At 41.5% G+C, this 27408-nt stretch overlaps 1 protein-coding gene across 2 annotated transcripts in view; it reads right to left on the minus strand.

The window, feature by feature from the left end:
* Positions 1–5857: 5857 nt before the first annotated feature.
* podn (podocan) overlaps positions 5858–27408 on the minus strand; it is a 28944-nt gene continuing 7393 nt past the window's right edge. The window contains exons 2-10 of one of the 2 annotated variants that reach the window (XM_017718726.2): positions 26958–27398; positions 25686–25779; positions 23374–23438; positions 16667–16776; positions 16251–16407; positions 15040–15155; positions 13032–13689; positions 11931–12079; positions 5858–6467 (exon numbers count right to left, since the gene is read on the minus strand). In XM_017718726.2, the coding sequence (XP_017574215.1) occupies positions 6317–6467; positions 11931–12079; positions 13032–13689; positions 15040–15155; positions 16251–16407; positions 16667–16776; positions 23374–23438; positions 25686–25779; positions 26958–27278 (1821 nt within the window). In that variant the 5' untranslated portion in view covers positions 27279–27398 and the 3' untranslated portion in view covers positions 5858–6316. Of the gene's footprint in view, positions 6468–11930; positions 12080–12172; positions 12241–13031; positions 13690–15039; positions 15156–16250; positions 16408–16666; positions 16777–23373; positions 23439–25685; positions 25780–26957; positions 27399–27408 lie in introns of those variants that run through there. The other variant, XM_017718727.2, reaches the window with a different exon arrangement.

Below are 27408 nucleotides of genomic sequence, written 5' to 3' on the forward strand. Positions count from 1 at the left end.
TCAAATATGTAATACATATTATTACATACACTCTATTCGGTAGGGTGAGGAGTTTGGTCATCCGGGAGGAGCTCAGAGTAGAGCTACGCATTGAGAGGAGCCAGCTGAGGTGGTTCGGGCATCTGATCTGGATGCCCCCTGGACGTCTCACGGTGGGAATGCATCAGGCATGGCCTACCGGGATAAGACCCTGGGGTCATCCTAGGACCAGCTGGAGGGATTACATCTCCAAGTTGGCCTGGGAGTGGCTTGGGGTCCCTGGGAATGAGCTGGAGGAAGTTGCGGGGGACAGGGTCATCTGGGATTCTCTGCTCTCCCAAATGATACCACAACCCTATCTGGACTAAGCCGTTAATGATGATGATGATGATGATGTAATACATTTGTTTAAACATACGCTCACCAACCACTTTATAAGAAACACCGCCCACTGGCCACTTAGTTAGGAGCACCCACACTGTGCTTCCGCTCACTGGCCACTTTGTTAGAAACACTCACCTTGTACTTTCATTCACAGATCACTTTATTAGAAATGCCTACAATCTATAGTCAAAAGTACGGACACGTTACCAGTACAGCCGTATTGGCTTGTTGGGCATCCCATGCAAGAGCCATGGACATTAATATGGAGTTCGATTTTGGAGTGTGTCTGTAGGAATTTTACTGCCTGAAAGTTGGAAATGTGCAATTGTCTAAAATGTCTTTTTATACTGTATCATTAACATTACCCTTCACTGGAACTGAGGGGACCCATTATCCCTCCTCCACCAAACTTTACTGTTAGCACTATGCATTCTTCAAAGCGTTCTCCTGGCACCACCGAACTCAGATTCATCCATCAGACTGCCAGATAGTGAAGCATGATTCATCACTCAAGAGAACACATTTTCACTGCTCCAGAGTCCAGTGGTGGTCTTCTTTACACCACCCTAGCCTGACACCTGGCATTGTAGTGTGATCTTGCACTTGTGTGCAGCTGTAAGACCACGGAAATCCATTTCATGAAGCTGCTGATGCACAGCTCTTGTGCTGATGCTGCTTCTAGAGGCAGTTTGGAATGCTGCAGTGAGTGATACAACAGAAGATGGATTCACTTATTTGTGCGTATTATTCAGCACTCAGCAACCTCGCTCTGAGTCTGTGTGGTCTGCTGCTTCTTGGCCTGTTGTTGCTTGTAGACACTCCCTTCTCACAATAATAGCACTTAGAGATCCAGCAAGGTAAACATTTCACAAAATCTCTTTTAAAACAAGCTTTTCAGTACAACCCACTCTGAAACACCTGAATTCAATAATTCAGGGGGGACCACATTCTTTTGACCATACAGTGTACTTTGTATTTCCACTCACTGGACACTTTTTCAGAAACCCCTACCTTGTACTTCCACTCACTGGCCACTTTATAGAAACCCCTACCTTGCTCTTCCACTTACTTGCCACTTTATAGAAACGCCTACTTTGCTCTTCCACTCACTGGCCACTTTATTAGAAACCCCTACCTTTCTCTTCCACTCACTGGCCACTTTATTAGAAACCCCTAACTTTCTCTTCCACTCGCTGGCCACGTTTTTAGAAACACTTACCTTGCTCTTTCACTCACTGGCCACTTTATTAGAAACCTCTACCTTGCTCTTCCACTCGCTGGCCACTTTATTAGAAACAGTTACCTTGCTCTTTCACTCACTGGCCACTTTATTAGAAACCTCTACCTTGCTCTTCCACTCACTGGCCACCTTATTTGAAACTCTGCCTCTGCTTATGACTACAAGCAAAAGCATCTGGTGCAGAAATGTTTTCACACACATTTAAAGGTTCTTAAATGGTTCTGTCTCAGACAAATGGTTCAAAGACAAAACACTTACATTTCTAAAATTCATTCATTTGTACTGTCAGTTTATGTTATTGTTTTAAAATTCTATGATCTGTAAACACAGGAAATACAAACAAAAGAAGAAAACAACGGTTCTTTTCATTCAAAAATAATTTATTTGCTGTTTTTAAGAAATATTTGCAATAAATGTAATGCTGTAATACACAAAGGAACTCATGTAGATAATATAAGCCCAATGGGTATTTCCAGATTAGAAAAATAGCTGTAAACCTGATCTGATTTGTAAAACAATGTCTGTATTTGTGCATCATGAGAGGCGTGGTCAGTACTGACTAAACCGATAACATGTTGGCCAGCAAGGAAATGAAGATGGCAGTGTTTTGCTCAGCTTGAATGAAACGTGAGGTGGCTGTATGATAGGAAGCATTGTAGGAACAGCTGCAGGCTTGCTTAGGAGCACTGACATGTTATTTGAATGAATTTCATGTACATGTCACATTGCCTTTGGCTGCTTTGAGTGCTGGGTCATATCCCTATTCAATGGGATTTGACATTCACTCCTAAATATAGTATTTCAGTAACTTTTTTACTGTAGGGAAGTGATGTTAATGGCACCTGACACCTACATAAGCTCTTCATGACAATGAACATACATCAATATTTAAAAACGCTTATTTGCATAAGTGTCATTTGCCGTAAAGGTTCTATTTGCCAGCTTGTCATGTAGCCTTATGAACATTTCCCTACAGTAAAGTGTTCACTACATTTCTATCTTCAGCTCCAGGGCAGCACAAACGGCCACTAAAATAACTGCGACTCATTCAGACAAGGCAAGATGCAGATGTTTGAACATTTGAGAAGTTCACAGAAAAAAGATAGAAGGTTTCAAGACTTTTCATGAAGTCAAATTTGCCAATTTCTCAAAGTATAAAATCTGTTGGTAGATTTCAGTGAATGCAGTGGTTCTTGTCTTGGTAGCACAGTGGTAGGAAAAACCTTTAACTGGGACAGAATCTTTACATTACATGGAGGTTCTTTAAACTTCAAAAAGGCTTTACATGCTTACAAATCTCATGTCAAACATGGTTATTTGAAGATCCCTTATGGAAAGGTTTGTTAGGGACTCAAAAGTGTTTGTTCTACGGAATGCACTGGAAACCCTCCAGGTCGGTATGGTTCCAGGTTCAGCCTTAATCTAAATAGCATTAGTTATTAAACTACATGATTCTACCACCAGGTCCATGACAACAATATGTACCTTCACCAAAATGACTGATTCATTCAGACAAAAAAGACTTGGCTGTTTGAATATTTGAGAAGGTTACATAAGAGCTTGTTTTCTCCAAAGATAAGATAAACTGTTGATGATTTCAGGGACTTGCCTTAAAGATTCCTTTGTGGTTCCTGGCTTAGATTAAGACTAAGTGACCCTTATTAGTCCCACAATGGGGAAATTTCACCTCTGCAGTCTAGTGAAACACTACATACATGCTAGAGAGCAGTGAGCACACTTGCCCAGAGCAGTGGGCAGCACTATCCACAGCACCTGGCAGCAGTTGGGAGTTAGGTGCCTTGCTTTTCAGCTCAGGGGGCGAACCAGTGATCTTCTAGTAACAAGGCTAGTACCCTAAGCTCCAGCTCATGACTGCCCCCTAGTACAGTTGTAGGATTTGGTACAGAATTTATATTTGGGGATGTTCTTGGGTGGCATGGTGGTGGAATGTGTAGCAGTGTTGCTTCACAGCAAGATGTTCCCCTTGGGTCTGTGTGGGTTCCCAGTCCAAAGACATACAGTTAGGTCAATTGGACATGCTAAATTGCCCCTAGATGTGAACGTATATGTCTGTGTTTCTGCTCTGTGATAGACTGGTGACCTGTCCAGGGTGTATCCTGCCTTCTGCCCAATGACCACAGGGATAGGCTCCAGCACCTCCCAATCCAGGAGTGCGTTTAAATCTCAGCATTATTTCGGTTTCAACCTTACCCTAAGTAGCCTTTGATTCATCTATTAGCCATGATAACAATGCATATCTCATAAGAATGGAACGCAAACTGATGCGGCTGAATGTTGGAGAAGTTTGAGGGGAAAATCTGACTGGTTTCAAGAATCTCTTCATTAAGCCTGAAGCCAGTCCATGTGTGAGGAGGAGGTGGATCAGCAGAGCTTGGCAGGTTTATTGTCTGGATTTGCGAAAAAAGGGAAGAGTAAGTCTTCACTTTCAAAAAAGGTAAAAATAACTCTTTATCAGTGGCAGGTTCGTCTCCTTTTTGTCTTCTCCATGCCAAACTCACTAATTTCTCTTTCAAGCTTGTGAAGACCAACAGAATCTGGAGACCTGCTGCAGATTTCAGTCATCTGCCTTATTTAAAGCCCTCTAAGCCTTCATTTCAAGAGCGTCTGCCAAAGGGAGCTCTTTCCTGGAACGATCCCTCATCAGGCCAAATGCACTGACTCTAAACCTCTCACTCTTGCAGCTTTACTGCCTTGTACTTCGAAAGCGAGGGCCACTGAAGTCTGTGGGAGAGTGTCAATGCTGAGTAGGTGCTGATTCCTCTTAGCATGGACCTTAACGCCTGCAAAATTGAGCTAGGACGTCTTGTGTTGACAGCAAACAGCAAATCTAAAACCTGATTAGTGGGAATGACTGAACACAAAATACAAGAAATGAAAGAAACAGAGCGAAAAAGGACAAACAATAACACACACTGGTATCCTGCACCAGAGACCTGTGGATCAAACTTGTTCCACACTTCTGCTTTCAATTAGAAAAAAAAGGCAAACGTCCAAAAGAAATCCATCTGAAAGAGAAGAAAAAGAGATCAAATAACAGCAGTCTATCATGAGTACTTCCTTTAACATATCTGGAATATTTTCCTTGTGCTTTTGGAGCGAATGTCAGATTCTCAGAGGTTTTAAAGAGGGAGCGGAGTGGGTAGCGCTGCACAAAGACTTAAAGTGGTTTCTGTACGTGGTAAAGTGGTAAAGAAGGTGGTTACTAATGGAGTTCCTAATTGCATGGCTCAAAAAAATGAAGTCTGCCTGAGGAATAGTACTTTGCCAAAGCCATTTAGACTCATGTTACTGTCATTATTGTAACCCTTAGAAGTTTAGAGTTATTACTGTCATTTTGTCCAGAGTACTTTTCTACAGTACTGTGTAAAAGTCAGGGGCCACTCTTCATTCACTGAATCTCCAGGCAAAAATGGCCTGGTAGTACGTGGTAAGTTATTAATTTTTCGCCAGTTTCCAAAACTGGATTGGTGTTTGGGATTACTCAGTTTGTGAGAAGCAGAAAACTTCCAACTTCCAAGACTGAACCTTGGAGATTTTAGTGAAAAGCTAAAGAAGTTTCCTTAAAAGACTGGGAGCTGTAATAAAGCACACTAAATGCTGAAAAATATACTGTCAAGTCCATAAATATTGTCAAGTAGACAAAGCTGTTGTCGTCTAATACAGCATACTGAAGTTCAAATAACATAGTGCACATTTTCAGGTTTAATTTGATAGTATTTTCATCCAGTTATGATGAATGGTGTAGGAATTATAATAATCTTTATCGACAGCCCCCCAAATTTAAGAAATAGGACAATTGGCTGCCCAGGACTAATAAGATGTCTGAGCTAAAAAGGCTTTGTGAGTAAATTACCACTGATAAGCCTCAAAAACAGGAAAACCAGCTTAGACTTTGACAAATAAGACCAACTTGTATTAGAATGATCTGAAAAGGAGAGGACAAAGAAGAGAATCAACTGCTCATGATCCAAAGCACACAACCTCAGTTGTCCAGCATGGTGGAGGTAGTGTTACAGCATTGGCATGGACAGCATGTCACAGTGCAGATGGACCTGATTATTTATTTAATTTAAACTTCAATGTACTGTGGTAGACAGACTTTGTAGAAGCCCAAATATTTATGGACCTGACTGTGTGTTTAGTTGTTGATGCTTCTGAGTAATTTTCTTTTAAATATTTTTTCTAGGTTTTTTTCTTGACCATAAACAATGAAAGAAAAATGTAATTGCTCGCTGTCTCAACAAAAAAAAAAAAAAAAAACGATAAAGAGTGTCCTCTGACTTTTGCAGGTTGCAGTATATTTACACATTACTTACTTTTTAAAATGGGGTTCAATGTCAGGAAATGACTAAAAATTGTAAAAATGTGTATCTTTTTTTTTCTTTCTGCAAAATAAGACTTTCCACAAAACTTTACTCTTTAGATCCCAATCAAACATCTTCTCTTCTACTCACAAACACAAGTTTGAAAGTTTCGAATCTTTAGAATTTCTCAGTTTTATATAAATCGAGAGCATGGAGTTGTTATATCTGGTGATGACTGCGACTTCTAAGGCTTAAATAAGATCTCCATAACACGTCTAAACAGCTTTTTAGTTCAGGACCTGTCACTATTCATTGGGTTGTCATGTTTTCACGGATTGATGCGTGGTCCACTTCTCTTGAGGCTGTCCTGCTGTCCTTCCTCTTCTTGCTACTCCTGCTCTTCCTCTCTTTCTACATAATCTCCATCCTCATCCATATGTCTGGGGCTGATGTTGCCGTGGCCGATGTCCAACACCTGCAGCTTAGAGAGGTGAGTGAAGGAATCCTCTGCCACGGAGAGAGCCGAGAGGCGGTTAAACCTGAGGGACAGAGATATGGCACAGATTTACTAACGTGATGTGTGGTCACACACTTTTTTCACTCAGACCAGCACAACACACACCAACACACCACCACCAAGTCAGGGTTACTGCAGTGCTGAGAGTCCTGACCACTGAAGAACAGGGTAACAAAGTATCAGAGAAACAGATGGACTACAGTCTGAAACTGTAGAACTACAAAGTGCAGCTATACAGTAAGTGGAGCTGATAAAGTGGACAGTGAGTGTAGAAACGAGGAGGTGGTCAGAATGTTATGGTCATCATTTTATATGTTACATTTTGAAATTTTACCACATAATCAAGTCTAATAACCTCAAAACAAACAACTACTCAAGCAAAAGGAAGCCAGATTAATTCGCTGAGTGGCAGAAACGCGCAGGAGCCTGACATTCCCCTGACGGACGCCTCCACAAACAGTACAGGTCAACTCAGTTCATTAGCCCTTACACTGAATTAAAGTGGAGTGGCTGAGTGCTTCTCTGAGCCAAGCTGAGATGGGAGCACTCTGTACGCCTCTGTCCTCACGTCATCGGATATTTCTGCTGTGATGCGGCAGATACTACATGGACACTCTACACTGTTAGAAATAGAAGTTCTGTGCAGGTAAACTTTTGTGTCAGGGTACAAACAATGCTTAAGTACCCTCAAAGGTACACCCGTGGTTGTAGGGTCCAATTATGTACCTTACGGATGTTCTCCCAGGTGCAAAGCATGTGTTTGTACCTTTCCGTGGCCTTTCATAATGAGACAGACTGTGTGGAATCAGTGCAATTTAGAAAATATCCTTTTAATGGATTTTAGCACAAATGTGTTCCTTGACTAAAGGACCTGAGATGTACCCTTGAGGGCAACACCCCACTGACAGTTTACTACCTTTTTTTTTTGAGCACATTCGCTTGGACAATTACTAATACATCGCCTGCCGCAAGTTGGCCTTAAAACTTGAATTTTCTTAATGTTAATGTTTAACTTTCAGTTAAAAGGGGATTAAATGGTTAAAACATACATAAAGTCATTCCGAGCGGTTTGGTGTGAAACGCTCTGCTCTAGAGAAACTTGCAGGCAGAAGTGTTCACAGTGGTGGTGATAGGAACCAGACATCCAGACCTCTAAAGGCTCTCTTACAGAGAGTTATTACATCAAATGGTTAGGAATATGCTGCCTGGTGTCTGAGACACTGTTTTATGATAGTTTTGAGAAGGTTTTAGCCTAAAACGTATATATTTTCGAGCAAATCAGGCTATAAAAACATTCTTTATTGCTTATCCTGTTGAGCTTCTGTTTAATATATTGTCACGTTTGGCCCCTCCCAGTCCTGTCCATGTGTTCCTGTTTTTGTTTTGGTTTTAAGTCCAGCCCCTTGTATTGGTTACTCCACCCCTGATTGTCTGTACCTGTTTTCCACCTGTCCCTCATTTACCCTCATGTATTTAAGCCCTGTGTTTTCCCCTGTCTGGTTGCTGGTCTTTGTTGTTTGAGGTGTTTGATATTGTTCGGTGTTTGTTTCTTCTGGCCTCCGTTGTTTGTTGATCCTGTTTTCATTTTGTCATGTCTGTCCCTCCTTCTCTCCGTGTTGGCTGTTTGACCCTAGACCGTTGTGACTATGACCCTGGATTTGCCCATAATAAAAGTCGCTTATCTCAGCGTATGCGTAGCCTCCTCCCTCCCCGGCGTCACAAATATTAACAAAAATCAAAAATTTAAAACCTTTTTTTTATTTAAAAAGTCAGATAATGAAATAAATATTTCAGTAGTAAACAGAAAAAACTTGGATTCCATTTAAAAAGGACCCGAAGAGCTCAGGGCACAGTGCTGGGGAACTCAGGGGGCAGGTTGGTTCATGGTTTTTATCATTTTCCACAGGGTTTCTGTCACCTACCTCCATATTTATTAAGGACTAAACTGACATGTATGGTTGCGGGGAGAAAGAGGACAAGCCGACCTACACAACAAAAGATAGGGCAATTCCGTTGTCCTGGACTCCTTGCCATCCATGGCTGTGGCATCACTTTAAATCAAACCCCTGATCCCTGATGCCATGTAATGTGTTGTAGGAAAATAATAATGGGTCTAGAGCTCTATGGTTACCCATGAAAGCTAACAGATACTTTCACAGTGACCTGCTTCCCAGAGCGTGGAACTTTCTGATTAACATTAAGTGACCCTTATTAGTCCCACAACAGGGAAATTTCACCTCCGCATTTAACCCATCCATGACATGAAACACCCCTACACACTAGTGAACACTACGGGGCAGTGAGCACACTTGCCCTGAGCGGTGGGCAGCCCTATCCACGGCACCCAGGGAGCAGCTGGGGGTTAGGTGTCTTGCTCAAGAACACCTCAGTCATGTGCTGTCAGCTCTGGGGATCAAACCGGTGACCTTCCAGTCGCAGGGCCAGTTGCCTAACCTCCAGCCCACGACTGCCCCAAATCAAACGTAAATAAAAAAAATTGCTTCAAGTGAATCCTGCTAACTTCCCAAAGCATCTGTCCATGATTCTGAACTGCAGATCTTCGCCAACATGGACAGACGGTGGGTTGTTTTATGCACTGGGAAAAACTAATATAATACTAACTGTATCCTGAAGTCTGCGTTTCATAAGGACCCTGGAAATCACATTGTTTCAATTTATGTCAGTTAAATTCAGGGTGACATCCTGGCATGAGTTAGATCAGGCTTTCTCAGCCTTTTCCACTTTAAGGCTCACTTATTCATCACTAAGAAGCATGAAGGCCCACAAAAAAAAACAAAAAATGGGGGGCAATTTTAAGCTTTAAGTGTCCCATCAAGCCAAGTGTGTCACCAAACATCAAATATCAACAAATTAGGCAAAAATGAGCTTGTTTAATACCTGAAATCAGGTGGAAAAGTGACAAATTAAGTTACATTTTTGACTTTTGAGTGGATGATTGACACTTCAGGGCAGTGTTTTTAGGTTCTAGACACAAGGGGCCAAACAACAGACGAGGCTGCTTTGTGCACTATAGTAGAATTAAGTCGTAATGTTGTTTACCATTTGACAACATTTTATATTTATTTTTTTTTATTAAGTAAGTTTTGTTTCACTGATTTTTAAGACCAAGTAACATCACTACAGAGTGCTTGCTCATGCAGAGTATTGGCAAGAGGGCCACCAGAGGGTGTCCACAGCCGAGTGGTTGAGAAACCCTGAGTTACGGCATAATAGTCAAGGTTTACTGATTTAACGCTTTTTTCAACAGGCATTGCCACAAAGCAACTTGGGTCCAAGCACCCATGAGCAAGACAGTCTAAGAGCAAGAAGGAACTTTGAGAGGAACCTCTCAAAATGGGAACCCATCCTGGTCTGGTCGACACTGGATAGCAAGAAAAAACACAAGAGCAATAAGAACAGAATAAGAATTTATAATCAGGACATAATATTGAATATAGATAAAAATATTAGAGAACAATAAATCAAGAAATCAAACTTTGAGCCTGTAAATTTTAAGCATTAATAGAGAAATTCTTAAGACTCTGCATTGGACATCATCTATACCAATGGACAAAATCAAGGTCAGAAGTTCAAACTTTGAGATAGCTACCGCTACAGTTTGTAGCTCTGAGTCGTACTATAGTCCGAATTTATAGTTAGCAGGACGTCGTACAGTGTCAGAAGCCACGTAAGCAGATCAGATTACTGAACATCTAAACACGCTTTGAGGCAAATCTGATGTTTTATTCATGTGGTCTGTGCAAACCCAACTGTACTAAGCTTTTATTATGTGTTAGCAACGTTAGTCATGTGAACAAAAGAATCAAACCTCAGACGCCAAACCTGCCTCGGCTGATCGACCACATTTAAAACAGGCTGAAAAATGTTGTAAATTAGATTTTTTTTTTGGTCAAACCATCGCATTATGATCCCATTGCTACCCTGTGCTCAGAGAGAGAGAGAGAGGGGCTACATCAACAGATGTTCCATTATGTGGAAACAAAAACAGTGGAATTGAATAAACAGCAAGGCAGCTGAGCAGAGCGCCGCGTCATAAACGAGAGTCAAACAAATCATTACAGCCAGACCGCAAAACACAGCATCAGATATCTCCAACTGCTGAGGTTACATAACGCTACATTAGGGTGTGTACCTCTGTGTGTGAGTGGGAGAGAGACAGAGGGAGAGACAGAGGGAGAGACAGAGGGAGAGAGATATCAGGACGGAAAACAATGGTATTATGTAAGGATGAGTGAGCTATCAGCTAAATGATGCATTAATGCCCAGAGGATGATGATGACCTCAGTGAAGGAGATACCATACAAAAGATATTCATCAAAACACACACAGAGCTTCCCATACACAGATCAGTCATAACATCCTGACCACCTCCTTGTTTCTACGCTCACTGTCCATTTTATCAGCTCCACTTACTGTATAGCTGCACTCTGTAGTTCTACAGTTACAGACTGTAGTCCATCTGTTTCTCTGATACTCTGTTACCCTGTTCTTCAGTGGTCAGGACCCCCAAGGACCCTCAAAGAGCAGGTACTGTTTGGGTGGTGGATCATTCTCAGCACTGCAGTGACACTGATGTGGTGGTGATGTGTTAGGGTGTGTTGTGCTGGTCTGAGTGGATCAGACACAGCAGTGCTGCTGGAGTTTTTAAACACCTCAGTGTCTCTGCTGGACTGAGAATAGTCCACCAACCAAAAATATCCAGCCAACAGCGTCCTGTGGGCAGCGTCCTGTGACCCCTGATGAAGGACTAGAGGATGACCAACACAAACTGTGCAGCAGCAGATGAGCTGTCGTCTCTGACTTTACATCTACAAGGCAGGCTGACAAGGTAGGAGTGTCTAATAGAGTGGACAGTGAGTGGACACAGTGTTTAATAAGTTCAGCAGCCCTGCTGCGTCTGATCCACTCAGACAGGAGATTTTACACCCCTAATTTACTTTGACAGTCTGTAACTGTAGAACTACAAAGTGCACCTATATAGTAAGTGGCGCTGATCAAATGGACAATGTAAAATGTAGATATACAAGGTATTTCAACAGCAATAATAATAATAGTACTTAATATTTGATCCTGTATATAATACTGTATCAGAGGGGTGAACAGAAGAAGCGTAGACAATTCAAAGTTGTGTCCATAGCGAAGCTTTGTCCAGGACTCAGCAGCCAGAGAACAAGAAAGGAAAATCACTACCACAGATTCCTCCCCCACCGCAGTTCAAACCCTGATTAAAACTGCATATTCAGGTTTCATTCTTCTTTCATTGTATGCTGAGATCATTACTATATTAGTGCACCTTTCTGGAAGCAGTTTAATGACTTTGCTTTCCCATGGCCATAGGCCCTCAGACCCCATGGAAAGTCCTGTTCAACCCCTCAACTGTTCCCAAAGCTGTGCCCTTGCCTTTAACGTTGGGTTAGAAAGTAAGTTTAGCTTGGGTCTGTGCATTAGTGACCGTGCCTCTGACCTGAGGAAGATGCCTTTAATGTTGGGTGTCGAGAGGAAGGCTGTCGCTGGGATGCTGTTGATTCTGTTGTGCTGCAGGTGGATAAACTCCAGTGACTCCGGGAGGTCAGCAGGGACGTGAGACAGCAGGTTAGTGGAGAGATCTAGTGTCTGATACACACACACACACACAAAGACAGATTACTTACTATTTTGTGAACATATGCTCATTCGGACAAATTGGAAAACGTTTTTCCAACTCACTTGAAGTGCCTTACTTCATGCATTATGCATGCATGTGATGCCATCAAGCTCGGCTGTATTATCTGTGACTGCAGAGAGAGATAAATCACGACCCAAATTATCCACTCTAACACTCCATTTACACCTCATGTACACGCCAGCACATGGCTGGATTTCAGGCACGATTTAGTGCTGAGTGGGGAGCTGTGAATTCCACTAACGGGATCAGCAGAGGCCACACTGTGGCCATATTGCATTTAAATGTAAATGGAGTTTTTGACAATATGATTAAACCAAACTCTTCAGTGAAGAGAGAAATCAGTTCACATCGTGATCAAAGGCCATTTGGGACACGTTTTAATGCAAAAAAGTGGCAGCTATTTACTTAATCTCTACTCAACGTTTCACATGGCAGTTTAATTAGAAACACTAAAAACTAGATGTTTGTTCATTCATTCACTTGTAGTAATGTATTATTGACCAGTGAGCTTCAACAATGTAAAATCCCAGGTGTGTTACATTCTATATCTTATTATTCGGTAACGACATGGACTACATTGCAAGCACCCCGAGCTACGCATGAGTGGAGGGTACTGGCCGTATAAGGGGTTAATCAGTTTGCGGAATGACTTGAAGCTGAGTGAAGAATCAATGTTAAATCAACATTGATTTGAACAAGATTTGAAGACTTCTGCCATACTGTGTGAAACAGATGAGGCAAGCGTGTTTGCAACATACTAACTGTTGGGCATAAGCTTCCACTGCTTTTAGCTACATTAGCCTCATAGCAACAACACAAAACTAAAGATCAAACACACCTTGGCTGAATTGATATATATAGGTCAATCAATACCTTTACACTCTTCTATCTCCTTCTTACCGTGAGTGAGCTCAATTCTTGCCATGCTCCCTGGTAAAAGGAGTTGGTCCTGAGCTGGTTGTTGGACAGGTAAAGCTCTCTCAGCTTGCCCATGCCTGTTAGTGCTCCATCTGGCAGCTCCTCAATCTGGTTGCCCTTCACTTTGAGCACTTGTAGGCTCTTGGGCAGCCCCTTTGGCAGAGCCTGCAACTGGTTCCCCGACAAGTCCAAGGCTTCCAAGACTCGCAGTTTGCGGAAGGCTTCACGGTGCAGCTTGGCGCTGGTCAGGCGGTTGTAGCTGAGATTAAGCTCAGTCAGCGTATGCAGGTTGATCAGGTCGTCCCGGCCAATCTCACTGATAATATTGTGCAGAAGCATGAGGGTCTTGGCTCGGCGGGGCAGGCCACGGGGGACCCTCTCCAGCAGGTTGTTGTACATGTGCAGTGTGTGCAGGCGCTTCAGTCCACGGAAGGCTTCCCGGTCGATGGCACGGGCACGTAGCCGGTTGTTGTGGAGCAGAAGGTACTCCAGGTTGCGGATGGGCGTCAGAGCATCAGCAGGTATCCGGGAGATGGAATTCTTTTCCAGATGGAGCAGCACAAGACTCCGGGGCAGACCGCTAGGAACCTCAGTAAGGTTATTATTAGAGAGGTCCAGGTACTCCAGGCTTGTCAAATGACTGAAAGGCAACAGAATCCTTTTAGTTTTTTAGGCCATCCTTTATTATCACAATCAAATGAAACCTCTAAATTCAATTTTTTTCCACCATTTGATAAACACTTTTGCAAGATTTTCCACGTTTGAGAGATGTGTGCTAAAACCATCTGTACTGGTCCACAGAGACGTAGAAAAAGATACCCAAGGAGGACCCAGTTGAATGCCTATTGTGCTGCGATGTGTTAGCCCACATTCTCCACCACCACTAGCAAAACAGCAACTGAGGGAATATCTTTTGGAAAAACGGTGTTCCATCCCTCTAGTACAGTTTCAGGAAACTGGGAAATGTATTGGACTACAGTTTGTAATTGTAGTCCATCGGTTGGTGGACTATTCTCAGTCCAGCAGTGACAGTGACTACAGTCTGTAATTGTAGTCCATCGGTTGGTGGACTATTCTCAGTCCAGCAGAGACAGTGATTATGGACTACAGTCTGTAATTGTAGAACTACAAAGTGAACCTATACAGTAAGTTGAGCTGATAAAATGGACAGAAACAAGGAGGTGTTTCTCAACTTAACTTGCAACATATCCACACATTTGCTCCATCTCTATATGTTGCGAGTTGCAGCAAAGTTCTGGACCATCTGGGGTCCCTGAGTGCCAGTTTGAGAACCACTGGTATATACACATTATGTTCATTTTTTCTTAGTTGTTTTTTCTTTATTCCATTCTTTTGCCTTTGCAGTGTTTCTTATCTGTTTGACACTACATTTTTATAGATAAAGTTCAACTCCACATTTCAAGTTTGTACCAACAGATGTAGCAACACATGTACTAGTATTTCCCAGTAAAGCAGCTTGAATTGAATTGACTTCAATTCAGAATATATAACACTACCATACTTAAACTAAACTGGGAAGGAGGAGAAGGCCATTTGAGATCAATAAGCACAAAGGGAAAAAAGACAGGAAGCATAACAGTTGGAGAAAGCATGAGAATACAAAAAAGAAAAAGATGAAAGAGTGAAAAATATTCAGCTCTCGTTTAAACCCCTGTATTGTGTTTTCTTTGCTTTGACAATATTGTGATCCAGTCATGCCAAATAAAGCAGCAGTGAATGAAAGTGAGATTGAATTGAAAGAGAAAATCCAAAAGCAAGAGGAAAAAAGAGGCGTACAGAACGAGAATGGGAGTTATGGAGATGTGGTGAGAATACAGAAAACAGACAGAGAGGGAGAAAGAGGTCAGAGTTAAATTGGTTGATGGTGAAGCTTAAGTGGATCAGTCAGATTCTGTATTGTCAGAGAAAGAGGGGGGAAAAAGGCATGGTGATGCTCTTTTGATGTACTGGATGAATCATTTTATCTGACCTGAAAGTGTTATTATCCATGCCGTCGTTGCTGAGGAGGTTGTTCTGCAGGTAAAGTTCTCTCAGCTGGGACAGGTTCTCAAACGCACCAGCAGGAATCTTCTCCAGCTTGTTATTCTAAATGAACACAGTCATCAGAAAAAAACACTGATGAGCAGTCTTTAGCTTGGAGGAACAACAGTCTCTAAAGAGCTGGTTTAAAGACTAAGACCAGGGCTAAGGGGTCAGTAATACACAGCTCCCGAGATGCATGTGGCTCTTTTACTGCCCTGTTGTGGCTCCACAGCAGAATCAGATCTGTAGGTAACAATAAAATAATCCTCCTCTACAGTAAAATAAAGCTCTGCTGATCGTTCAACAGTTTAACAGTAAATGGTCTTAAAAGCTGGAGTTAATGTAGAACTGCTAATTCACCCTTTAACCCTGAAGATCAGCACAGACTGCTGGTCAACATAGCAACGCAGACAACAGAGAAATCTCGCTTAGCTAACGAAACGGCAAAGAGAAAGATTTAAGATAATGAATCAATAATTTGAAGACGAATAGCATTTATTAGCACTCTGGCTGGTTTCCAGATACTTTTTCAACAAGAAGAAGCTGTCACCACTAAAAAGTCACAAAGCTTCTTGTGCGAATTTTCCTCATAAATGGTAATTTAAATGGTGCACCTCAGGTAAGGCACCATTTAAGGTGGAACATGACAATTTGAACCAGAAGCTGGTGAATGTCAAGCGACTTCAGCTTTGGAAGTCAAAAGTGGTGGGCAGTCATGGGCTGGAGGTTAGGGAATCTTCAATACATGGATCTCAAATGAGACACTACCTTAAAACAGCTGAGCAAAAAATCGAACTTAAAGTTTTCCTCTTACTCAGAGTCGGTCAACCAAGATTTGTTTGCTGTCTAATCCACTGAAGCTAGCTATGCTAATGTAGCCTCTATAAAGTTAATTGATACTTTTTTAATCTCACAATTTCACGTCTATATAATTGCTCTTACTTAAAAGCACTGTTTGAGGCAAGCACGTCATTTAGGCATGCACTCTGTACGATGCTAATTGGTCAACTACAGGCTTTCACAACACATAAGCTAAATTAGCACCAAACACTTCTTTCCTGACTGACCACATTTTGAGTGTATGCAAAATTATTCACCCAGCTACAGCCTAATGACATGAGGCTAGCCCTAGTCATGAGCCCAGCTCAGAGAGATTACCTTCAGGTGCAGGCGGTAGAGGGCGGAGGGCAGGCCCTTGGGGACGTAGCGCAGGAAGTTGCTGGACATGATGAGCACCTCTAGGTTGTCTGAACCGTTGAACATTCCCTCAGGTAAACCTGCTTCCGTCAGCTTGTTGTTATGGAGATACACTGACCTGAGACACAAGCACAGGCAACAAATTAGGCCTGTCCAGCTCTACCAGACCCTGCTCTCTTATGGAGGCCTGCTCTTGAGGTATAATTGTATCACTGTAAGCTTGTCTTCAGCGCATACTCAGCGTATAATGATTCACATTCTATTCTGAGGTGCTCATTTTGTTCACATTTAGCCACATATTAAACCTTTACAGCTATTCTGTTCATTATAAGAAATGTAGCTGTATATGTTTGGAAAGTATATAAGTATTAACATACTTCAGCGCTGGTTTCTGTCCAAAGGTGTAAGGGTAGATTTTGGTGAGTTGGTTAGCAGCAAAGTCGGCGCTGACCAGTGCAGGGGGGAGGTGTTTGGGAGCTGCAGTGAGCTGTAAAGGAGCAATATGATAAAATATTAGATTGGGTTATAATTAAAACATTAGACACAACTACTATATACCTATATAGAACTCTTTTATCTAAGTAAAGTGGCATAAAATGTGGATACAGGATGGATATGTAATTCAGTATGTAATTATGTAATTCTAATTAGTCTTTTTTTTGCTGTGTGTTTAACGTTTCACTAATATATGTTAATGAGCATGTTTGTTCTGATTGGCTACCCTCTATATACACTATATATATATATATATATATATATATATATATATATATATATATATATATATATACATACATATATATATATATAATGTGGTTTATTTTTTCATGATTGAGAAAAACATTTCAAAATAATGTGACGGTCACTGTTCAGTCCATTTGTTAACCTAAACAGTAAAACATCCCACTTTGAATGAAATGTTGTGATATCACTAAAATCAATGCATTCTCATATATATATATATGAGATATATATATTATAGGCCCCATGTGTCAAACACAAGGCCCACGGGCCAGATCAGACCCGCCACACAAACCTATGCGGCCCACAATAGCATGATAATTATATATTACTATTGGCTTGTTTCACAATGCACTGCACTACAGTCCCCAGCATGCACTGCAACGTAACATGCTCCGACTCTCTTACCCCAACAACAGTCTATGGGACAGTGGTTACACCCCAATTCTACACAGTTGTACAAAATTCTACACCAGTCGTATCAGCAAAAAGCTGCAGTTCAACCAACATAAACAATTCAAATCAGCTCAGCAGCTCGGAAACTGAGCCCACGTCTTAATGAACATGAAGCAAAGAAAGGATTCCAGGGGTCTAATTAAAGCAATTAGGTGGGTTTAAAAGGCTGAGCTCCTGGGGACGTTTACATTTTTGATATATCAAGTGAGCATAAAATATTTCAAGATCCACTATAAAATATAAGATGAAATAAAAACATCTTTTTCTCTGGCCACAGATTTGATGAGACTTTTTAATATGGCCCTTTTCACTGGCTGAGGTTGACACCCCTGATTTACGCCTTTAGTTGAGTTATTCTGCTTTTCTTCTGCCAAACCTCTGGGCTACTTTCCCCCCCACCTTTAAGCCCCTTCCTGCTTAGTGACACTGACTAATCCCCTCACTGTAACAACTTCAGTCACTCACTTTCCTCCTCTAAACGTGCTTTGATTTCCCAATCTTGGATGTTTCCAGCAGCTGTGAGGTGGTGTGCTCTAGCAGCCCTGTCTTCTTTAGAGCCTCCTCCTGCTGCCCTGTCCCACCTGTCTGCGTGTGGGATTACCCCCCTCAGCGGGTGTCCGTGAGGCTTTAGCCAGCACTCTGCAAATCCCCCAAAGATCCTGCGGGATCTTTTTCCCCTCGCAGCTACCCTTTTAAAGTCGGCCAGCCGTAAATCTGCCTCGCAGCAGAGGAAACAGGCGTCAGAGCCAGAAGCCTGGCACAGGCAGCGGGGCGATTAAGAGGGAGAAAGCTGGCAGAGCTGGCATGTTACACCAGACCCCACCATAATGAATGAGTGTGTGTGCACATATTAAAATATTAATTCAACAAAATATCGAATTTACATAATTTTTCTCTCGTCCCAAATGCAGTCTGTCATCCAAAACATGTATGTGTACAGACATGGACTCTAAGCTGGTTGACGCTGGTTAAACACTCAACTCAACGTGTGCTGGTTTTGGTGGTGACCAGCCAAGCTGGTCTATGATGATGTATTTTTTAGCAGGGATGCACTGGAGCTGTGAGGCCAGCAGAGCTAAGTGAAGGAAGCTCTTACAACAAAGGGTCATCCCTGTGTTTCCAGGGTTTTATGTTCCTCAGCCCTTTATTTTCTCCCTGAAATCTGTAGGAAACAGCTTTATGTTCCTTCAGCCTTACGTTCCAACTTATTCTAATATTGGAAGGAGTCCTGTACTTCCAGCTTCCCAAATTCAGGGATCTATGTTGATCTTTTATATTGCTGCTGTCAGAACAAAACCTGTATCTCCACAATGGTAACTTTACAGGAGAAGGGAAAAACACAGTTTACTTTTAATGGAAGTCAATGGAACCAGAATTTTTTCCAAGTAATTTTGGGCCTTTAGTTTGGCTCCATTCATCATGAAATTCCCAAACAATGTAAAGAACAACAGGTATTTTCCAACTAAGCCCAAAACTGAAAAACAACAAAAATGGAGATACGAGGTTTAGTCCCGACAGCAGCGTTCCCTTCATGATAAATGACAGGAATGTATTACAGAAACATGGGAAAGGGTTTAAACGATCTTGGCTACATCACAGGGTCACCAAAAGTCACCAAAGGTAATTTTTAATGAGGAGATTTTCAAAAGGAAAGCACTTTGCCCCAGCTAGGCTAGCCTCAGCGAGCTAATCAGCTAGCTAAGCTAACTTTGCATTCGGGACCAAATTTTGAGTCATGAAAGTTTGGAAAACATTTGTTTTCTGAATAAATTCCAATGTCTGCCCTGCTTTTTAGATGCTGCTAGCTCTTAGCTTGCTAGCTAGCAAGTTAGCAGAAAAACGGAGCTAACCTGAGAGGCTACGAGGAGAAATGGTGACGGCAAGCTGAGAAGATCATGTTCAAAACAGCAAAGGAGGACAGACGCTGTCACTGAGGACGATGTTAGCATTCGTTAGCACGAACGCCAACTTTGGTAACGTTTTGAACACAATTTCAGATTTTATTTACTGACCATACGACGTCAGACTACGTAAGTGTGTAAAAATACCAGAGGTATCGACCATGAACGTCATGCTGAGTCAATGACTGGGGTAACACGGGAGCGTGAGGTAGCATGTTTACCCTAAAAAACCATTGAGGACCCCGGGAAGGGACCAGCTAGCACACCACAGGCACCACTCCGTACTTTGATCCGTGTCTATAGGGAGCGGTCTGTCATACGATGTCAGGAACCACATAAACAAGTCTTTTATAAATAACTCGGCCCTCGAGGCAAGCATGTAATGATTTCTGCATGCATTTAGCACAGTGCTATTTGGAGAGGTTCTACTGCATTACCTGTTTATTTACTGCAGTGACTGAGGTTCTACTGTATTATCTGTTTATTTACTGCAGTGACTGAGGTTCTACTGCATTACCTGTTTATTTACTGCAGTGACTGAGGTTCTACTGCATTATCTGCTTATTTACTGCAGTGACTGAGGTTCTACTGCATTACCTGTTTATTTACTGCAGTTACTGAGGTTCTACTGCATTACCTGTTTATTTACTGCAGTTACTGAGGTTCTACTGTATTACCCGTTTATTTACTGCAGTTACTGAGGTTCTACTGCATTACCTGTTTATTTACTGCAGTGACTGAGGTTCTACTGTATTACCCGTTTATTTACTGCAGTGACTGAGGTTCTACTGCATTACCCGTTTATTTACTGCAGTTACTGAGGTTCTAATGTATTACCTGTTTATTTACTGCAGTGACTGAGGTTCTACTGCATTACCTGTTTATTTACTGCAGTTACTGAGGTTCTACTGCATTACCTGTTTATTTACTGCAGTGACTGAGGTTCTACTGCATTACCCGTTTATTTACTGCAGTTACTGAGGTTCTACTGCATTACCTGTTTATTTACTGCAGTGACTGAGGTTCTACTGCATTACCTGTTTATTTACTGCAGTGACTGAGGTTCTACTGCATTACCTGTTTATTTACTGCAGTGACTGAGGTTCTACTGTATTACCCATTTATTTACTGCAGTTACTGAGGTTCTACTGCATTACCCGTTTATTTACTGCGGTTACTGAGGTTCTACTGTATTACCTGTTTATTTACTGCAGTTACTGAGGTTCTATTGCATTACCTGTTTATTTACTGCAGTTACTGAGGTTCTACTGCAATACCTGTTTATTTACTGCAGTTACTGTGGTTCTACTGCATTAACTGTTTATTTACTGCGGTTACTGATGTTTTACTGCAGTTACTGAGGTTCTACTGCATTAAATGTATATTTACTGCGGATACTGATGTTTTACTGTAGTTACTGAGGTTCTACTGCAGTCACTGAGGTTCTACTGCATTAACTGTTTATTTACTGCGGTTACTGATGTTTTACTGCAGTTACTGAGGTTCTGCTGCAGTTGCTGAGTTCTACTGCATTAACTGTTTATTTACTGCAGTTACTCAGGTTCTACTGCAGTTACTGAGGTTCTACTGCATTAAATGTATATTTACTGCGGATACTGATGTTTTACTGTAGTTACTGAGGTTCTACTGCAGTTACTGAGGTTCTACTGCATTAACTGTTTATTTACTGCGGTTACTGATGTTTTACTGCAGTTACTGAGGTTCTGCTGCAGTTGCTGAGTTCTACTGCATTAACTGTTTATTTACTGCAGTTACTCAGGTTCTACTGCAGTTACTGAGGTTCTACTGCATTAAATGTATATTTACTGCGGATACTGATGTTTTACTGTAGTTACTGAGGTTCTACTGCATTACCTGTTTATTTACTGCGGTTACTGATGTTTTACTGAAGTTCATTAGCTTCCATGATTTGTTTGCTACGTTAGCCTCGTCACTCTGGACCAAATTTGAACAAAAAATACAAAACAAAAGCAGCTTTCAGGCACCAAACATGTCCTGGCTGATCTACTACAGTGTAATCAACGAAGAAAAACTGCATAAATTGGATTTTCTGCTGAGCTATTACTTTAAGGCCTGCTGCCATCCTGCCCCTTACCCAAGAGCTTGGATGTGTTTAACGCTCTGAGGGGAACTGGAGCGATTTTGGCTGCGGTACACAACAGCCCTGCTGGCGATTGTGAGATGGAAGGAAAAAATGCTGTCTCATGCCCAACAAAAACACCAAGCTCCATTTCCCATCAGTCACTTTTAAAGCAAACGTGGGAACGCGCTCAGAGATTTGATGCGCTCTGGAAGGCATCCATCATGTCCTTGTACAGGCTCATAACTGAGTCATATTTTGAGTCCGTGACCTGCCGTGTTCCTCATCCAAACATGCTCGGCGCTTCGAGAGCTCTGGTCTTTTGTTGCTGAATTTGGGTCGGGAAAGAGACACCGTATTAGCAGCTCAGCGCAGGTCAGATCCTTCAAACATAAACTGTAGGTCTTGGAAGCACACTTGCTGTGCCACAACCAGGGGTTAACTCTGGCTGGAGTGCACTGTAACTGGAGCTTTGGTTTATATGAACGGCAGAGCTGAGCTTCAGGACTAAAATGTGATGGAAACTGATCTTCAGGAAATCCATTAAACTATTCAGTGAGATAAAACATGCTGACAGAGAACCATTAGACAACTACACGCCATTTCTATGCCTACTAGAGTGTGGAATGTATGTCAGAACCCCCTGGGACTAGACTGCTCACATTGGCAAATGTGTTTTTACTAGAATGGAAAGAACTTAAAGTTGGCCTGACAAGATCCTTGGCATCCCTATGGAATCCCAGGTGGTTGCCAAGATTTTGCAAGTTTGCTGATTGGTGTCCCAGGTGGCTGTTAAGGTACTGCTAGGATATTGCAATATAATTTTACATGGTTGCTAAGGTATTGCTAGGCCCTTAGCAACACCATTGCAAAAATAACCCAGGTGGTTGCTAAGGTGTTGCTAGGCTTTTGCAATCTAATTCCAGGTGGTTGCTAAGGTATCGTTAGGCCAGGGCAAAATTTTCCCAGGTGGTTGCTAGTGCAGTGGAATCCGCTTCGTTTGCTAAAGTCTTGTTAGTTTGTTGTTATGGTATCCCAGGTGGTTGCTAAGGCCTACTAGGCCTTTGCTATGCTATTGCAGATCGTAATGCTAATATTGCAGGTTTTTGCTAATATGTGTGCATATATGTGTGCTAGTATGCATGTGTATCTGTATACAATGTCAATCTGGGGACAAAGATTTCTAATGGGACAATATCAGGTTTGAAGAAATGCTCTATAAAACCTCTACATGCGATCAGTTCCAAAAGCACAGGTCACTATGTCTATGTAAGCTCTATGATTATGCAAAGTTTCATGGTTCAAGTTTGAAAACTTAATTATATTTTGATTATGATACTGCTGATAAATCAGTGTAATAACATTATACTGTTGGCACCCATGAAAGAGGCAGAATCCCAAAGTGGCTACAACCATCTGGGTCCCCACCTTCTTTTCACAATAGAGCTTTCCTCAAAAATGTGCACCAGCTGCAGATTTACTACAAGATAAGGTCAGATGTTTTTCAGAAAGTGGCTCAAAGTAGCAGTGCAGCCTTAATCGGGTGGGCGTAACAAAACAACAGACTAGCAGTGCAGGACTTGACTTCAGACCACAGGCTAGAGAGTAAAAACTAAAGCTTTTCATTACGTACTTCATAAGTATGTACGTCAACGATCCAGTCCCATGTACAGTTATTATAAATAGGTTTTGAACTCATGCTTATCACACTCAGCCTTTAAAGTTCAAAGCTTTAAAATGAGAAAATCATGACGCATAAAGAGCTTCCAGCTTTTTCCATATTCACTTCTGATGTACATCCAAATTTGGCGGCAGTGATGAAAAAGCAGAGAGGAACTTCTAAATGTTGGAGAATCCGCCTGTTTATGATCCAGGGATGACTCACCTTGTTATTTGCCAAGTATAAGTAACCCAGCTGCTCTAGAACTTCAAATCCCTCGTCTTCAAGGCCTGCCAGCATTCAGACACACAGAAACATACAGATGCACACAGTCATATTATTTCTCTCACACATTGAACAGTTAGGAAAAATCACAAATCCAGTCATCACAAATATTAGCAGTGGTGACTGCAAGCGCTTTATATTGTTCCTGCTCTAACGAATACCTGGAACTCTGTAGGAACTTCTCAATCAATTCAGGTGTGACAGCAGAGAAAGTTCTGCTTCGTTTCAGGGAACATGTGAGAACACAAAAGTTTATTCAGCTATGGGTTTTCGAAATGTTGTTCAAAGACATTGCTACATAGATAAATCCGCTGGAGTTATGCTTAAGTTTAGTTAGATGAAAACAAGGCTATTGTTAATTTTGTATTTATTGATGATCTAATGATGTCACAGGTTGGTAGTAGTCCAATACAAGTACATTTATGGCATTTGGCTGACGCTCTTATCCAGAGCGACTTACAGTTTGATCATTTTACACAAGTAGGCGAAGGTGGTGTTATGAGTCTTGCCCAAGGACTCTTACTGGTATAGTGTAGGGTGCTTACCCAGGTGGGGGATTGAACCCCAGTCTACAGCATAGAAGGCAGAGGTGTTAACCACTACACCAACCACAGAATTTTGGTTTCAGAATTTTGACCAGTTACATTAAACTTCACAACAGAATTTTATTGGTCTACAGTCATATTCAAATTTTATTAAGCTACAGTCTGGATCAGATAGGATTTTATGGGGCCACAGTCAGGTTAGGCCTGATTTGTTTAATTCAGTAGGTGTATTAAGACAGAATTTTCCCAGGATCATACAGAATTTAATTTTCCAACAGTGAGCTTCAGAAGGCTTTTTTGGGTTCAGACAGATTTTTTTGGACTACAGTTATGTTCACATAGACATTTTCTGGGTTCAGGTAGAATATTTATTAGTCACTGTTGTGTTTAGACAGAATATTTTAGGGGGGCAGTCAAATTTTTTCTCAGGCTTCATTTGGATTTAGATAGAATTCTGTCAGGCCACCTTTGGGGTACTGTAAAATCTAGACAGAATTTTTGTCGGACTTTGGTGAATTTTACATACAATTTTGTTAAATTTCATTCAAATTCAGACGTCTTTTTTAAGGCCACAGTTGGGTTTAAAGACAACAGTAAAACATTTGTTTTAAATATGAGGGTGTCAGAAGCTTTCAGCATGCACTTGACCATTTAACAAATGTTTTTAAAAACAAGGCACAAGTAAAAATTGATAATCCCAATGTGTTGAAAAAACAAGATAATTAAGTTGCGGCCATTACTTAGTAAGAAGTAGGTATGAGATAATTAAGTTATGGCCATGGCCATGACTCAGTAAGCCATGGGAACAAGATAATTAAGGCATGGCAACTATTTTGTAAAGTGGAGGGATGAGATTTTTTGAGTAGACATGCCTTAGTATGGCATGTATATGACTTAGTAAGGCATGACAATGAGATAATTAAGGTGGGGCCACAACTTAGTGCGGAACTAAATAATTAAGTTGTAGCTACTACTTAGTAAGGTGTGGGTATCAGATCATTTTTTAGGCTACTGTTAAGTTCTTTTTCTTAAGCCACAGTTTAGTTTATTACAGGATTTGCCAAGCTATCTTTGGGTTATTACCGACTCTTTTGGGCTATGATGAGGCTCAGACAGAATCATTTTGGACTCCAGTCAAGTCAGAAAAGAATTTTGACAGCTACAGTCAGGTTCAAAATAAGTTTTGAAGGGGCTAAAGTCAGATTCAGACAGAATTTTGTTGGGCTACAGTCATTTCAGACAGAATTTTATTGGTTACAGTCGAGTTCAGACAGAGTTTTGTTGGCTACAATTGGGTTCAGACAGAATTTTATTGGCTATAGGCGAGTTCAGACAGAATTTTGTTGAGCTACAATCAGGTTCAGACAGAATTTCATCAACTATAGTTAGGTTGGAACAGACTTTTGTGGGGCTACAGTCGGGTTCAGACAGAATTTTTTTGTCAAATTCTGACAAAGTTTTATCGGCTAGTCAGGTTGGGACAGAATTTTATCGACCTACTGAGAATCATTGTCTTTAGTATATTTAGCTGGAAAAGAGTTATCATGCTCTACTAGATTTATTTAGCCAGCATCAGCCAAGACCACCAACAGAGGGAGACCACCTACAAGCAGGACATGCTGTACAGACCTCTCCCACATAAACATCTTTCTAAGATACACATACTGAATCTCTCTTCATCTCAGCCCGTAGGTCTGTCTCTTTCACCTTGTGTGGTGAGCCGGTTGTTCTGAAGGTTGAGAGTCTCCAGCTGAAGGAGCCGTGAGAGGTCCTCCACCATCACCTCAGTGATCTGGTTATTCTAAAGTAGAAAAAGAAAAGAAACCAAGAGATTTTTTCCAGGGGCCTGTGATCACATGTCCTGAAACTAGTTGTTGGATGTGATTATAGTTTAAAGCTTAGATTCTTATCAGTTACCAGTAATTGTCATGTTTCAACAACGTCTTAAAAAAGTTCTCATATTTGTGAGCTTTTATGAAGCAAGCCATGAACATAAAAACCTAGATTTTGCATATTATGTTTTTTAAAAATTAGCTAACAAAAAAAAAATCATAATCCTAACGCATTGCCACACCTTAGTTGAGATAATTAAGTTGCAGCAATTACTTATGGGAATGAGACAATTAAGGGGTAGTCGTATGTATTACGGCATGTGAATAATTTAGTAAGGTGGGCAGTAAGGTGACTTAGTAGAGTGTGGGAACCAGATAATTAAGACATAGCTCTTACTTAGTAAGGTGTGGGTATGAGATAATTAGGGCAAGACCATAATATAGTAAGGTGCGGGAATGAGATATTTAAGGCATGAACACAAATTGGTAAGTTGTGTAAAATAATTAAGACTACATTATTTGTGGCCTCTACTTTGTAAGGCATGGGTATGAGATAATGAAGGTATAGCCACTACTTAGGAAGGCGAGGGTATGAGATAATTAGGGCAAGGCCGTAACTTAATAAGGTTCACAATTTGGTAAATAGGGGGAATTAATTAAGTAAGACATTCCATTATGTGTGGCCACTACTTAGTAAGACGTGGGTATGAGAAATTGAGACACTGTCAAGTAAGACATGGGCGTGAGATAATTACAGCATGGTCACAACATAGTAAAGCATGGGAATTAAATATTGAAGGCATGGCCACAATTTAGCAAGTTGTGGGAACATAATAAATCCAACATTTGACTACTCTTCGTACTCAAAGTCGTGACCAGTACTTTATTACCTCATTCTTATGTCATGCATTAAGGTGCCATCTCTATGCCTCAGTAAGTTTTGGCCATTGTTATTTTTAAGAAGAAATGTCACCACCAGTGATCCATACAAGATGACTAGTCAAGAACTTTTTAGAAATAACAAAACAATAAATAAAAATAAACAGACTTTTTAAATCCAAATAGCACCTAGAGGACTACTTTTTTAATAAGTTGTTTAGTAGATGACAAAACATCAACGGTCACGCAAATTCTATCACAAACACACCTGCAGTGAGAGCTGGCGTGTGGTATCCGGCAGATTTGGTGGAAATCCGGTCAGGTCAACTCCGGCACAGTCCACCACTCCCTCTGCTGTGCAGCTGCATTTCTCTGGACACACCCCCTCTGGCTTTGACTGTGAGCTCACGCTCACCCCTTTGTCCAGCTTCTCCTCTGTTTCTCCCTGCAGTTCTTCATCCCTCCATTCTCCTTCCTTCTCCTGTTGGTGCTGTGCCAGCGGCCGGCGGTCAGGCTCTGCTCCTCGCTGCCCAAGGACCAGAGTCCAGCCCAGCAGAGCTACACACAGCAGCAGGCAGCGCCGCCTCATTGCTCACACCGACTCTCTAACTCTTCTGGGCCTGAACCACACACTCCTCTCAGATCTCTGTCTGGATGTGTTGGTGGGCAAAAGGGGAGGTGGTCTGGGGAGAAACTTGGTGTGTCACACCTGCTGGAGA

The sequence above is a fragment of the Pygocentrus nattereri genome, chromosome 9 (assembly GCF_015220715.1).
Source record: "Pygocentrus nattereri isolate fPygNat1 chromosome 9, fPygNat1.pri, whole genome shotgun sequence".
Classification (NCBI taxonomy): domain Eukaryota; kingdom Metazoa; phylum Chordata; class Actinopteri; order Characiformes; family Serrasalmidae; genus Pygocentrus; species Pygocentrus nattereri.